We start from the raw sequence: 15,916 nt of genomic DNA on the forward strand, positions 1-15,916 counted from the left end.
TAAATCTACCGCCTTATCCACAACGATGTGCTCTGCTTGGACTCCATACGCTGGCAGATCGTCATTCCATTGGTCGATCACTGTTCGTGGCAAAGATCTTGAGAAATGAAATTGACTGCTGTTGGCTGCTTTCCCGTTGTAACATTTATGCTCCAGAACGAACCCTTCGTCATCGAGACTGGCTCTCATTGGAACCACGAAGTACGCGCTATGGCAGTAACGACCCCCTTCGTGCCGCAAAAATATGCTTCCTCCGTAATTATACCCTATTCAATTTTAATGTGTCCATTGTAACTTTCAAACAACGGATTGAGCATAGCATGAGTGAACGACTAAGAAACTAGAAAACGATTTATGTAAACCTAGATTTAAGTTTTATTCATTCAGACACCCACCTTTGTCAGATGATACCAATATAATAAACAATAAACAATAAACAATAAACATATATAACCAACAACTTATTCTCTTTTCCCAAACATTTCAGAAGGCCATTTTGATTTCCATCCATTCAACTAAGTGCCTATTGCAAACAATGCGAGCTAAATATGGAATCGATTTTATCATGACATACAAACTCAACCAAGACTTTTTTGAGAACCTATTCGCTATGATTCGTTTGGATGGAGGAAGCCATGACCACCCTACTCCCTTGCATGCACTGGATAGGCTTGATTATCCTGGGGAAAAGCCTGAAACAACAACTAAGCCGGAACCAGAATACAGATCAAAAAACGGATTTTCAAGAAGAACTCAACATGTCAACTATATTTAGGAGAAAAAAAAAAGCGCCCAATGCCTCACGACGATGAAACGTTAATCGATTCGGATGACGACGAAACGTGGGTTTTTGAACCGAAGGAATGTACATTAGAAGAAGCTGATGGGTAGCAATACGCTATGGGTTTATTGCTAAAACGTTGATGAAACAGCATGATTGGTGCGGTCAGTTTACTCATCAGCTAACGGACGATGTTGAAAAAGATTTCAAGAAGGAAAATTATGTCCAGGATCTGTCGAAAGGAGGGTTAGTTATTGCTTCCGAGACATGGTCAAATATCGCTGAGCAAATGAACTCGTGCTTTAGTCATCTTCATAACAAGGGACCCTATAAAGAGGAAGTTGGTTTCCGGAATAAGGAAAATGTAAAGATACGAACCGTTCGAAAATTGAATCGACATTTCAAAGACGTGCCAAAAACAATTATCGACAAGTTTACTCAAAAAAGATTAAAAATGCGAGTAAAGCACCTCCAAAAGGTATTGCTGGAACGAAAACTCCATAACTTTAAAATTTTGAAAAAACAAGAAAAAACAACCTCGCGAAGAGCGCGACGCCGTGAACAGAAAAAATGAGAAAAAATTTAAACATTTTGTTACCTAGCTTCGATTCAACGATTTGTTCTCGATCTGATAGATAAATACAGTTAGTACGCAAATGAACGAAAAGAAATATGTATTTTTCCCTTAGTTTCTTGAATGAAGCTGTTGATTATGAGATACCCGTTCTGTAACAACCGAATCAGGCTGAAAAAACCCATTCAATACTCATTTTGAGATGGGAAATTCACTCAACAAGGATATATGTTTCACCTTTTATACGAGCGTTCACTATTTTCAGTATTATAGTACTTTAATCATGTTAATTTGACAACTTTTCTAGTAAACTGTATTACGCACTGCAGCCCCGATGATGTTATGACGTCATCACTGTAATACACACAATGTTTACGTTTTTTCGATCACCTATACCACGGCAAACCGAGTTCATCCACACCTCTACATCTACCTCATTGCACCCACCCTACTTTGCTCTGCGAAGTAGTTCCACCTCCTCGTGGTGCAGAGTGGAAACGTGTCTGCTTTACGCAGATGTACGGCCGAGAGAACTACAACCCCACCCCCACTTATGAAGACCTATGCAACGACCACGGAAATCGAAAATGGAAAAACTATTGGAAACCGACTCCATTTGGTGAAGGTGTTATGCTGAACCGTGCCGATGTACCTGGAAGGCTGGCGGGTCGCTAAATCACGCCAGTCTCTAACGGTAGCCTGTGGGGCACCGGGACACACCCCACAGTATTCCAGTCCTTGCTGCGCTAAGCAGGTCACTGGCGCAGTGGACCGTATACTTACCTCGCGACTCGTGGGATCAACATGACAACAAACAATAATATTAGAAACAGAAGGATGGATGCGAATGAGACGGAGAGGGACACCTGTCCCAATCCGTTTGGTAGGAGCGGACTAAGGCGCTCGCCGGTTAGGCAACCCGCCGAGCCGGTGAGGACGCCGGTTGAAAGTGGTGAGGGCGATGACCCCCTTGCAGAGGTTCAGCAGGCAGTCGAGGAACTCCTAAGCTCTCCGGAGCTTCAGGACCCTGAGACTCCTGCTGAACTGGCCGTAGCGATGGCCGGGATGGAAGACCTCGTGGACTGCGTTAGGAAAAAATCTAACATCCACAAAGAGGTGCGAGAGAAGCTCGCAAATGTGATGGCCCTGTTTGTGAAAGCAAACAGGGCGGTGGTGAGCTTGCTCACAGCTCCGGAAAGCCGGACGAGGGCACGCGAAGACGCTGCGACTCCCCTTCGGGCAGATACAACCCGCCCGAAGAAGGTCAGCGTCTGCGTACAAACGGATGGCAATACAGAGGTAGCCGGAAACGGCAAGAGAAAAAGGGGGTCACCAGGCGAGACGAGGCCAGGAGCCCCAAAAAAGCGGGCCCGGGATCCTACGGTCCGGCAGGATCCGGGCGATGATAACGAGAGTGTTGGAGATGCGGGCGGCCAAGTTCCTAATGCGCCAACTGGGTGGCAGACGGTTGAGCGTAAGAGGAAAAGGACCACTAAGGCCAAACCCAAACCCAAGCCCAAGCCCAAACGGGTCAGGGACAAGGGGGAGGCTTTGGTGGTAAAGGCCCCCGAAGGCACCTACGCTGACGTCCTCCGTCAAATGAGGACGAGCGATAGGCTGGTGGGCCTTGGAGGGGATGTGAGGAGAATCCGCCGAACTCGTTCCGGCGAGATGATCCTCGAGCTCCGACGTGGCTCCCAGATCAAGAGTTCGGAATACAGCGCCCTCACGCAAGAGATTGTGGGGGAAGCCGCAGAAATCCGTGCCCTCAGCACCACGGTTACCGTCAGGGTGAAAAACCTTGACGAGATAGCCACGGATGTTGAGGTGCAAAACGCGCTGAGGGATCTATGTAAGATCGGGATTGACCAGATCTCGGTCAGGATGCGTGATGGCCCTCCCAGATCTGGGACACAGGTGGCCTTTGTGAAGCTTCCGGTTGCGGCAGCAAACGCCGCACTCAAGTGTGGGCGGCTAAAGGTGGGTTGGTCTATCTGCCAGATAGCCATCCCCCAGCAACCGGAAAGGTGCTTCAGGTGCGTCGAATATGGGCACAAGTCTTTTGCGTGCAAGGGCGCTGATAGGAGCGGGTTATGTTGGCGGTGCGGCGAAGCTGGCCATCAGGCGGCTGGCTGCACCAAAGACGCGAAGTGTCTCCACTGCGGTGGAGGACACAGGGCTGGCAACCCTAGGTGCCCCGCCTTTCAAAAGGCGTCGGCTGCACCTTCGCGGGGATAGAAACGGTTCAGCTCAACCTCAACCACTGCTACTCAGCACACCAGCTGTTGTGGCAGTTGGCGTCTGAGGAAAAGTTGGACCTGGCGTTAGTAGCAGACCCATATCGCAGGACCACGGATGGCAGCAATTGGGTAACCGATAGAGCCAAACTGGCCGCGATATGGGTTACAGGAAGATACCCCATACAAGAGGTAGTTTCCGCTGGTGAGGAAGGCTTCGTTATAGCCAAGGTCAACGGGATCTTCGTCTGTAGCTGCTACGCCCCCCCGCGGTGGTCTCTGGAGAGATTCGGCGTCATGATGGACAAGATCGTCGAAGGTCTCACGGGTCGGAGCCCCGTTGTCATAGGCGGGGACTTCAACGCGTGGGCCGTAGAATGGGGTAGTCGCCTTACAAACCCCAGGGGACAACTTCTACTGGAAGCCCTGGCAAGGCTAGACGTTGACCTGGGGAATGTAGGCAACACGAGGACCTACCACAGGAATGGGAGCGAGTCCATCATCGACGTCACCTTCAGCAGTCCGGGCTGGACGAGCGACTGGAGGGTAAGCGACGTGTTCACCGATAGCGATCACTTCGCGATCCGCTATCGTGTGGGCACAAGTTCGCGGGCAGGTAGAAGAGGTACGACAACAGGAGCACGTCTCTGGAAGACAACACAATTCGACCGGAACGTCTTTGTCGAGGTGTTAAACTGGGAGCGGACCTTGGAAAACCTGTCCGCGGAAAACCTAGCGAGGGTACTCGCACGTGCATGCGACGCTGCGATGACGAGGAGGGCGAAGCGGAAGGACACTCGACAACCCGTCTACTGGTGGACGGCGGAAATCGCAGACCTGCGTACTAGCTGCCTTCGGGCTAGGCGACATATGCAGAGAGCGAGGTCCCCGTCAGCGAGAGCGGAGCGGAGAGTACCCTACGCAGTGGCGAGGTCTGCCCTCTGCAGGGCAATTAAGGCGAGCAAAAAGGAACGATTCAGGCAACTCTGCGAGGACGCCAACGACAACCCCTGGGGCGACGCTTACAGGATTGTCATGGCCAAAACGCGGAGTGGAGGTGCGCCACAGGAATCGTGTCCGATAAAACTGCGTGAGATCGTCAACGAGCTGTTCCCACAGCATGCGGTAGTGACATGGCCGAGGGTCCCATACGACTGGGATACGAGCGACGAGGAGAGGATTTCACTGGAGGAACTGCGCGACATCGCTAAGTCCCTTCAGCTGAACAAAGCTCCGGGTCCGGATGGCATCCCTAACGTTGCAGTGAAGGCCGCACTCATGGAACATCCCGAAATGTTCCGGTCTTCACTGCAACAGTACGTGGATGATAGGGTCTTCCCAGATGAGTGGAAGCGGCAGCGATTGGTGCTCCTGCCAAAACCGGGCAAGCCACCTGGTGAACCTTCAGCGTATCGACCGATATGTCTGCTGGACACCGCTGGCAAGGTTCTAGAAAAGGTGCTGCAGAGAAGGATCCAGCTCTACACCGAAGGAGCGAACGGCCTATCCGACGAACAGTTCGGTTTCCGGAAAGGTCGTAGCACGGTGGATGCCATTCGACTGGTCATCGAAAGGGCAGATGAAGCCAGGTTGAGGAAACGGAGAGGAGATCGGTTTTGCGCAGTGGTCACTCTCGACGTTAAGAACGCGTTTAACAGCGTCAGTTGGGCAGCGATTGCGTCGTCGCTCATCAACATGAGGATTCCGGCATATATCTGTAGGATGGTGGAGTGTTACTTCCGTGACCGCCAACTACAGTATATGACCAGCGAGGGACTGGAAACAGTGAGAGTCTCGGCAGGGGTTCCACAAGGATCGATACTTGGCCCGGTATTGTGGAACATCGTCTACGACGAACTGCTGAGACTGCGTCTCCCCACTGGAGTGAGACTCGTGGGATTCGCCGACGACGTAGTTCTCCTGGCAACGGGCCCGTCCACGGAGGAAGTACAGCTACTTGCCACAGTAGCTATCGAGAAGGTGGAAAACTGGATGCGCTCTAAGAGCCTACGCCTAGCACACCACAAGACCGAGATGGTGCTGATCACTAACTTGATTTCGGCACAATCCGGGACGATCGCAGTTGGACCGTGTGCAATCGAGTCCAAACGTGCGGTGAAATACCTGGGGGTGATGATCGACGACCGGCTGAGCTTTACGGCCCACGTCGACTATGCCTGCAAAAGAGCGGCAATGGCGACAGCAGCCCTCTCACGGGCCATGTCGAACAACTCGGCGATCCGCTGCAGCAGAAGGAGGGTCCTGGCGAGCGTGACCTCGTCCATTCTGCGTTACGGAGTGGCAGCCTGGAAGGCAGCCTTGAGTAGGCAGTGTAATCTGCAACAGCTCTGCAGGGTGCAGCGGCTGATGAACCTGCGTGTAATCAGCGCATACCGAACGGTGTCCTCGGTAGCTGCTGATGTTGTGGCGGGGGTCATGCCCATCTCGGTCTTGCTAGAGGAAGATGCCTTCTGCTACGAGAACAGGCACGTGCCCGACGTGCGGAAACATGCCAGAGAGAACTCGCTGTCCAACTGGCAGCACCAGTGGGACAGCTCGGAACGTGGCCGGTGGACCCATCGCTTGATCCCTAATATCGGATCCTGGATGGATCGAAGACATGGTGAGGTGGACTTTTGCATGACACAGTTCCTGACTGGCCATGGATGTTTCATGCAGTACCACCATCGGTTTGGACACGTGGATTCGCCATCCTGTCTAACCTGCGGAGACATAATTGAGACGCCAGAACACGTAGTGTTCAGCTGTCCAAGGTTCGAGGAGGTACGTGCTAACATGCTTGCCGCCTGCGGACCAGACACGACAGCCGACAACATAGTGCAGAGGATGTGCGAAGACGCCAACACTTGGCGCGTGGTCAGCGATGGGTTCACCCGGATCATGACTGCCCTGCAGAGGAGTTGGAACCAGCACCAGTCCGCGATCGGTGTAGGGTGACTCCTTCGTCGGGGAGCACCTGAGTAGTGTGCGTCCGACCCTGGCAGTAAAGCATACAAAGATAAGACTATACCTTCTGCGTATGCCGAGCTGCTAGGTACGTCGCGCGTCTGTGTGTAGGATACCTCCAACGTTATCGTCGCGGAGTATCCGAGTCGAACGCGCCCTCTACGACGGAGGCTGTGGGGATAAGACTATACCTTCTTCGCAGTCGAATTCGTAGGGGGAAGAGTATTCACGTCGCGGAATACTCTCGGGTAGAGTGGTCTCACGTCGCCGCCGGATGAGCCACTCGAGTCGGGTAGGATGACATCACCGTCGGGATTCATCTGAGTCGTAAGCGTCTAAGACCCGTACGTGTGCTGTGACAGGCGCGAGTCCAGGATAAGCTGCTCTCGATTCGGCACACGGCGGGCAAAAACCCTAGGGTTGCCAGCCAAAAAGGGAGGAGGAAGACCGGACCACGGTCGGAGTAGAATGTCCTTTCGGCGGGGGGCATTCGAGTAGTGTGCGTCCGATCCTAGCAGTAAAGCATACAAAGATAAGACTATACCTTCTGCGTATGCCGAGCTGTTTAGGCACGTCGCGATCGTTGTGTAGGATACCTCCATCGCCGCGGAGTATCTGAGTAGAACGCGCTCCCTACGAGGGAAGCTGCGGGGATAAGACTATACCTTCTTCGCAGTCGAACTCGTAGGGGGAAGAGTATTTACGCCGCGAAATACTCTCGGGTAGGGTGATTCACGTCGTCGGCGGGTGAGTCACCTGAGTCGGTGTAGGATGAATTCTTCGCCGGGAATCATCCGAGTAGTTTTCGTAAAGCCCCGGACGTGTGCTGTGACAGGCGCGAGTCCAGGATAAGCTGCTCTCGATTCGGCACACGGACGGGCAAAGAGGAGAGGGCCTCGAGCCAAGCCAGGCGGAGCCAAGACCTCAAGTCGTTAGAGGCGAGGTCGTTGGTCTCTTGCAGTGGTCTCGAAGAGAGGCGGAGCGCACGTTTTTCGTGGGAACCAAGCTAGTCTCGATTTGCGAGTAAAGGCCGGATCTCAAGTCGTTAGAGGCGAGGTCCTTAGTCTTGAATCGTAATAAGAGGCAGGGTATATATGCTGGAGTTTGACTCGAACTGGAGTTTGCCGAAGAGCGCTTAAGCGCGGACTTGGTCTCCCATCTTGGGTACAGCCTTCGTTGCAGGTCCGGATGGGAATTATGGCCAGAGGCCCCAGGTGGACTTTATGGCGTAGGGGTACATAGTATCATGAGTCGTCCAATTGCACCCATGGACCCAGAGTAGCATACTGGGGGGACTCGGTCGCTCGCCGTGCCTTGGAATGCAATCCGTAAAAAGGATTTACCACCTGGGTGATCAACTAATAAAAAAAAAAAAACCCACCCTACTTTTAGTGAAGATTTTTAATCGTGGCCCTTATTGTAATAATGAATGACGAGGCTTCACAAACATGAGATTCTATTGAATAGTTAGGAGAGTATAAAGATTTTTTTGAAAAAACGAGTAGATTTTCAGAACATTAAATGTTCAAAGCTCAACATTTTTAAAATACAAAAGGTATAAATATTCCGAACATTAGCAAACAACTTTTTAGTATTCATTCTAAGCCGACCCCAAATCGATGTCATCATACATATGCATAGGTACAATACCGGGTGATTGTCGATTCAAATCAATCCCACGTCAGAGATCGAACATTCACACCCCACCCAGGCCGAATGCTGGGAAATTATTCCGCCAGGATCTGGACAGTCTGATGTTTAAAAGATCATCCCATTCCGTAAGCATTGATTGATCACTCCCCATCCGGTCCAGTCCGGAGACGATCGAAAATGATGTACATATTTAAAGTGATCCTTCGAATAGCCCTCATTGTATTTTCCATGTTTTGAGGCGGCGATGTTGAATTGAAATCTGCTTATCCGTTTTGGGGGCTGTTTTCTGATTCAACTCAATCGAAACGATAACAACACGATCACCGATATGCATCTCATGTTTGGTTAATCTATGTACTGTTCATTTGGGAGGAATTCAAAACCAAAGGTTTTCTAATCGATGTATTGATATAAGATTCCTTAGACATTGAGTGACTGATTTTTATTCTATAGAAAAAGCATTTTCTAGCTACGGTTGAAAAAATGTACCTTACATAAGTTTTGATTCAGTCGAATGTTTTTTTTTTTGTTTGAAAGCTGGACACATGGTTTTCTTTGTCGAAAATCAGTATCAAATTTTTTGAGAAAGGACGTTGCGTAGCTTCTGAGACCTTACATTTTGTTTAAAAAAAAAGTGCAAAATGTACCTTACAACACACATATTCGAAGAAAGTCAAATTTCTGGATATATCTAATATGTACTGCGCACAAAAGCACAGTGAAAAACACTTTTACTAGTCAAAAACGGAATATTAAAAAAATATTTTAAAAACTACCATGCCACTCAATTTCGATTTCTTTATTGGTCCCAGAAATAAAATTGGCATTACTTCATGTAATGAGGAAACCCACTTCAGACCGTTCTATTACATAACGCAATTTTCGATCACTTCTCGATCGGTATTTTTATAGTGAGGTGGGGTAAAAGTACAATTTAAGAGTATCACAAACTGAGAGCAGCAAAATTCCAAATCCTGGCGTGGATTGATAATGATTTAGAAAACCTTCATCCAGACATAAAGGGTGATACGATCAAAATTTGGTCAAGGGAAAACGCGTGTAAATCGGTGAAATCGTTTATTTAAAAATAAAATGAAATTTCTTTTTCAAGTTTAATTAGTATAAAATTCGGGAAAATATTCAGTTAGGCTTCCGCTTTTCCAAATCCGAATTGCCGGGCCTTACGCTTAACCCCTGCCATCAGATTTTGTACAGCCATCTTGTCCACCTTCTTCGCCGCAGAAAGCCAGTTTGCCTTGAACTGCTGCTCGTCCTTAGCAGTTTTTTGGTCTTCTTTAGGTTCCGCTTGACAATAACCCAGTATTTCTCAATTGGGCGGAGCTCTGGCGTGTTGGGAGGGTTCTTGTCTTTGGGAACCACCTGCACGTTTTTGGCGGCGTACCACTCCATGGCCTTTTTACCGTAATGGCAAGATGCCAAATCCGGCCAAAACAGTACGGAGCAACCGTGTTTCTTCAGGAAAAGCAGCAGACTTTATTTTTTATTTACATAGTATTCCGTCTCACGACATAACTTGACGAACATAATTCCTAGAATTCACTCGGTCCATGGCAACTGTTCTCCAATTCCTCACTCTTTCACGTAAATTTCTTGGTTGACAGTCCCGGAAGCTATGAAAATGCTGCTTTTCAAGCCACAGGTACAGATGGCTTGCCAAACCAGATATTTCTTCGCGAACTTTGACAGTTTCATGTGCTTGAAAATATCTGCTACCTTTCCCCTTCCTTTTGCCATATAGAACTCCTGTCCCGGAAGCTGCTTGTAGTCGGCTTTGACGTAGGTTTCGTCGTCCATTACCACGCAGTCAAACTTCATCAGCATCGTCGTGTACAGCCTCCCGGATCGCGCTTTGGCTGTCGTATCTTGTTTATCATCGCGATTTGGAGTCACTACCTTCTTGTAAGTCGATAGTCCGGCTCGTTTTTTGGCTCGATGCACGGTTGTAGACGATACACCCAGCTTATTTGCGGCATCTCGGAGAGAGAGGTTATAGTTTCGCTTGAAACTACCGGCAACTCTCTTTGTCGTCTCAGCGGCTTTCGGTTTTCGATTTCCCCCCGATCCAGACTTCCTGGCTGTCGACAAACGTTCCCCAAACACTTTAATTACATTTGTAACGGTTGATTTGGCAACTTTTAGCGATTTTGCCAGCTTTGCGTGTGAGTAGCACGGATTTTCGCAATGCGCGAGCAAAATTTTGATTCGCTGCTCTTCTTCCTTGGACGGCATTTTGACAATTGAAGAGTGAATTCCAAAATCAAAATAGTAGCAACATTATACACACACACCTTCAAAATGAGGGGTGTTCAGGTTTTTTAAATGCAAAATTGAAAGAAATACGTTAAGTTGATATTGACCAAATTTTGACCGTATCACCCTTTAACCCTCATCCGCATCAGATTTCATTACCCTAATCAGCACTAGGAGTGTCAATTTGACACTACAAGCTAAAATCGTTATAAATCTTGGCGTGTTCAACCGATCTAAACAAAACTTATATCAATAGATTTTTTATTTCGGCTCTCGGCTTGGCTCTCTGCCAAATCACCACCCACCGTACCTACTCGGAGAGCAAACAAACACGTTTTGCTGGACGTGCTGCTTGTGGTTCTAGAAATTCAGGAATGATTTAACGTTTATAATTTTCATATTTTTGTGAAATCTCACAGCGTGAATTATTGCACCTCACTAGAATGTAGATTAAATGTGCTTTCCAATGAATATACTTTCGATTGGTCCAAACAAAGTAAAAGCACTGAAAATCCGGGTACAACCTGACGGTGGACCACAAAAACAGATGAAATTTCAATTTTAAAAAAAATCGCGCAAAGTTGTGAACTTTGAAAAACTCCAGTAAATTCAATTTTTGTTGCATGGAAAATCTAAAGACAGCAAAATGTTAGAATTTCAATAGATTTTGTAGTCATATTTTTTCTAAAATTCTACCATCGCTCAAACAGTATTTACTAGTAATCGAATGAAAAGTAGGTTTTTTAGACCACTTTTTTTTAACTTTTTGCAACCATTTCATTAAAAAAAATTTAAAAAAATATTTCTTAACTTCATGATGTAGGCATTAACTTCAGCAATAAGGCAAATATTTTTTTTGGAAGTGTAACATATGAACTACAGCAGTTTTCGTGAGGCATGTTTTTTCGGATTTTTTTTTCTTTCATGCTGAATAACGAGAAAACTTGTAACTTTAGCTGTATATAATGTTCTAAACATATTTTACTGACATTACAAGGTTTCTTTTGATGTAAGTTTTGTTTAAATCGGTTTAACACGCCAAAAGTTATAACGATTTGAGCTTGTGGTGTCAAATTGACACTCCTAGTGCTGATTAGGGTAATGAAATCTAATGCGGATGAGGGTTAATATCGAGGTACCCAATGTAGATGCAGAGTTGTAAACAAAGCACGTTGATATTATTTTATTGACAAGTTATTTATCTTCTCTTTTGAAAAAATTAGATCAAATGGTAAAGATCAAATAAATCAATAAAAATAATTGTGTTTAGGGTATGCTTTAGAATGAACGTTCGTGTTGAAGGTGTTCTGCGTATAAGCGCGTGGCTGTGTGAGAATCGTTATACCCTGACGCGGGCGCAACAATACATATGGTCCTTATTTCTTCCATAACTCTTCAAGGAGTGATTGGCTCATTTTGGTGTCTTCAGGTGAAAGTTGTAAAATCTTTTTGACTATAAAATTGTATTTTTTGCAGATTTTTAACCCCCGGTGCACTTGCGTACCATAAGAGAAGAAGTCCCTATATGTGAGTGCAGTTGTTCGAAAATTGTTAGTTTTTGACTTTAAAAAAAAGATTTATTGTCACAGTGTTACTTTCATAACTCTTGAAGGAGTTTTTGACCCACTTTGGTGTCTTCAGATGAAAGTTGTGAAATTAATAGGACTATAAAATGAAAAAATGTTTTAAAAAATTTTGGTAGTGCAGACGGTACTTTTGGACGATATTTTTAACATATTTACTTTATTTTATACCGAGAATCAATATATAATTTTTTGTTAGTATTTTATTTGGGTAGCTGGTCAAATTTTAATGCGATTTGATGTGCTATATTATATTCTACGTTGACAATTGACAAAGTTATGGGCATTTGAAAAGAGGGTAATTTTTTTTCAAAAAAACTTTAACGTTATCTAACTCGAAAAATAAAAGTCTTAGAAATCTGCAAAAACACATGTTTTCTTATGTTGCTGAAACGAATAAAAATATCGCAAACCCTTCAGATGATAAAAAAACCCCACATACGAACACCAAGATAAAAATGTCCTTTAACGGAAGCTAGACAATCTTCCTCTTTGCCTTCGTACAATTTCCATCTTTCTAGCTATTATAAATATCGTACCCTAATTCCCTACCAATGTTCAACAAATGACACAACAGCTTACACAAAACATTATAAACATTGAAAAAAAAACCTAACGCATTTTGTAACAACGGTTAAAAATTTAAATTGAGTTATTTGAAATATGTACTTTGCTTAAGCTTGCCAGATTGCCCGGTTTTATCCGGGTTTGCCCGGTTTTATCCGGGTTTGCCCGGATGTTTGATGCAAAATTTCGAGAAAGTCCGGTCCGGCCCGGTTGCTCGGATATCGTGAAAAAAGTCCGGATATTGCCCGGATTTTTTTCACAATTATCACAAAGAAATCAAAAAAATCAAAGTTTTTGAGTAAGGTTCAGCAAAATCGATTATCGGTATGGAAATTTTCAACGGTTGTTTCAAATAATTTCGCTGATTTACTTTTATAATCCTTTAAATATTCAAGTGTTCCAAAAAGTTGTTGGAAGTCTGCAACTACATTAATAAAATATTAATTTCGATTTTTTTGCATTTTTTCTTTGCTTTTATATATAATAACACCTAAATTTTGCCCGGTTTTGCCCGGTTTTTGGATTTGAAAAATTGAAATCCATGCCCGGATTTTGCCAGGTTTTTTCGAAAAAAATGCCCGGAATTGCTAGGCCCGGATGGTAGTGAAAAAAATTCTGGCAACCTTAACTTTGCTTCCAATTTTTTTTGAGGAAATTTTATCAAAACTAACATTAAAGATTTTTGGACGCTAAAAATGATTTTAAATTTGATCGAGGTGTTTCTAAAAATAAAACAATTTTTGAAGTATTTTTCTTCATGATAATAATTTTGCTATTCGGGATAATTAGGAATACACCCCGAATTTGCACGGCCCAGATAATCGCTTAACAAATCTGGAAAGCTTAGGTTGAAACTATTCCAGATTTTTTGGTTTCATCGCTGCTTGTTAACAACAATAAAATTCGTTTTCTGTGATCAGATTTCAGTTTTTCATCATTGACATAAAATCCTGATTCGAATCTTGGTTTTGCATTTCTCACTTAACTTGTTGCTTTTTCCATACTCGAAACTTATAATTTTGAGATATAAATGAAAATTCTTATTATTATGAACAATTTTTAAGATTCGGATTTGAAATTTATATTTTTAACTTTTATACATGATCGAAACTTAAGAAATTTCATAATGGTGAACCAGCATTAAACAGTGTTATTATTCGCAATTTTCATTGAATTTTACAAGTTGAATTTCGAATAAATAACTGAAGAAAGAATCTAGATTGAAATCTAGAAATTCAGAATCCAAATAAGATATTTCCGGTTTAGGGTTCTCATACAAATTACGCTTTCTGATTAATAATTGAATAGAAATCATTATCTGGAACTTAGATTCAAAAACCGTTTGCAAATTCGGAATTAAGATTTTACTTGGGTTCAAAAGGCAGGATTCATACTCGGAATAAAAAAAAATTCAGATTCAGACTCAGCTTGTAGTTAAGTTTTATAATCAAGATAAAAATATCAATGTGAGATTTTTTTCAAGGATTCAAATAGCAGGAATTTGTAGTTTCATAATTTTGATTGAGGATTTAAAATTAATTTTTCTCTATTCAATCAGGAGTATTTATTCTTTACACCACAAACCAAAATAAATCCCAAATATAAAACAAAGTTTGGATTCATTTGAATTCAATTTTGATCTTTGATTTGGAGGGATTTCTGAAGTTTTCCCGCGAGCTCAAAACGCTATTCATCCGATATTTTTTTGTAGTTCTGAAAATATTTCCGCAAAAAAAGCGCCTGTCAAATCAGTCCAACCAGACAAACGCGATAATTATTTTGAATTTCAGGACAATTGTTCGAGTTTGTGGCACTCGTAGAAATGTTATCGTATTTCAGAAAAAAAAGAGTCAGCAGAATGAATAGCGTATTTAACACAATTTTTAGGCCAAACAAGAGTTTGCCTAAAGAGGGACTTGCAATTTTTGAAAAAAAGTATTAAACGTTCTTCAAATTTAGCACCGTTGTAAAAGTATAATGGTGCTAAATTTGAAGCACGTTTTATACTTTTTCAAAAATTGCATGTGCGTCCTCTGCACTGTTGAATAAGGTATATTTTTAGTATGTATGTATACATAAGTTTGCAATCCTTCTTTAGAAACCATTCGAAAGAAGCATCTTTTTCAGGATTCATATCCTTCAGAAGCTTCTTTCAATCATGTAGTACAGTTCATAGTAGCTAGAGACACCTAGTGGAGAAAAAATCAAACATCTTCAACCTGGCCACACCCTGGCGGCATTTTCTGGTACTACACCGTATGAAGCTTATTGCATGAAAGAAATACACGCCAGCATTGCACGCGATGTTGCATGAAACTCCTCTTCGAACAGTTTTCATAGCTTTTTTCGATGCTTTACCCATTTGATGAAAGCTTCAATTTTTTCGTTATTCTTCCCACTCCGATTTCAGGATGTTTGTGGGTATCTATCAGGATAGATTTACCTGTCTTGGGTATTTAATAATAACAATATCATTATTCAAAAAAAATTCTGAGAGTTTTACAGTGTTTTTCAGTAATAGAAACATGATTATTGAAATTTGATTTTATGAATTAGGTTGATGAAAAGGCCAACAAACGAAAGTGTTATACGAATCTGAACTGGAAGAGCACATTGCACAAAAAACGGAAACGTATTTCAACGCCAACCGTTTTGTTCAATTTGCACTTAGGGATCGTATTCAAATTTTGATATTTTATAATCAATTTTGTATTATTTCTTTGGACAAAGTTCATGAAGAATTCGAGCATTGTTCAAATGTGATTAAATTATTACCTAATTGTTATAACACTGATGCTAACTGGTCAATCGGGATGTCTTCAATTTTGATTGCATATATTCTGTCCCATATGTTCGATCCATCTTGACATGAAGTTTTCAAAGTCTTGTAGGTTGGAGGGCGATGAACGCTTTCTTGTCGAAGGAATGTGGAGAAGCTCTTGCCTTCGCGGTTGCCATGGAAAAACGACCGGGCTCTGGTTAAACAGTTTACAAACAAACGTCGTGAAAAAAGTTGTCCGTTTGACGCCACCAGAAGTTTTGCGATTTATTATCGCGGAAATTTGGCCACCGTTGGCCTAACTTGGTGTTTGGTGAGGAGAATGTGTCGTTTTGAAAATAAGTGTGACAAATATGTCGAAATAAGGTGTTGAACAACGATGTTTTAAGTGATTAACATGTAACGCAGACCCAAATTTGCTTGTTACAGAAGACACACTTGGATAGTGGAAAATTTCTTTTGCGCAATGCTTTCTTCCAGGTTTCCCTAGCAGGAGAAACTCTC

General features: G+C 43.8%; 1 protein-coding gene across 1 annotated transcript; it reads left to right on the forward strand.

Annotated features, from left to right (window-relative positions):
- Positions 1-2,192: 2,192 nt before the first annotated feature.
- Positions 2,193-12,014, forward strand: LOC129752588 (uncharacterized). The gene is made up of 4 exons (XM_055748363.1): positions 2,193-3,450; positions 3,567-4,855; positions 4,982-5,181; positions 11,960-12,014. The coding sequence occupies exons 1-4, from the start codon at positions 2,193-2,195 to the stop codon at positions 12,012-12,014; spliced, it is 2,802 nt and encodes a 933-aa protein (XP_055604338.1).
- Positions 12,015-15,916: the final 3,902 nt, after the last annotated feature.

Source organism: Uranotaenia lowii, chromosome 3 (genome assembly GCF_029784155.1).
Source record: "Uranotaenia lowii strain MFRU-FL chromosome 3, ASM2978415v1, whole genome shotgun sequence".
Classification (NCBI taxonomy): domain Eukaryota; kingdom Metazoa; phylum Arthropoda; class Insecta; order Diptera; family Culicidae; genus Uranotaenia; species Uranotaenia lowii.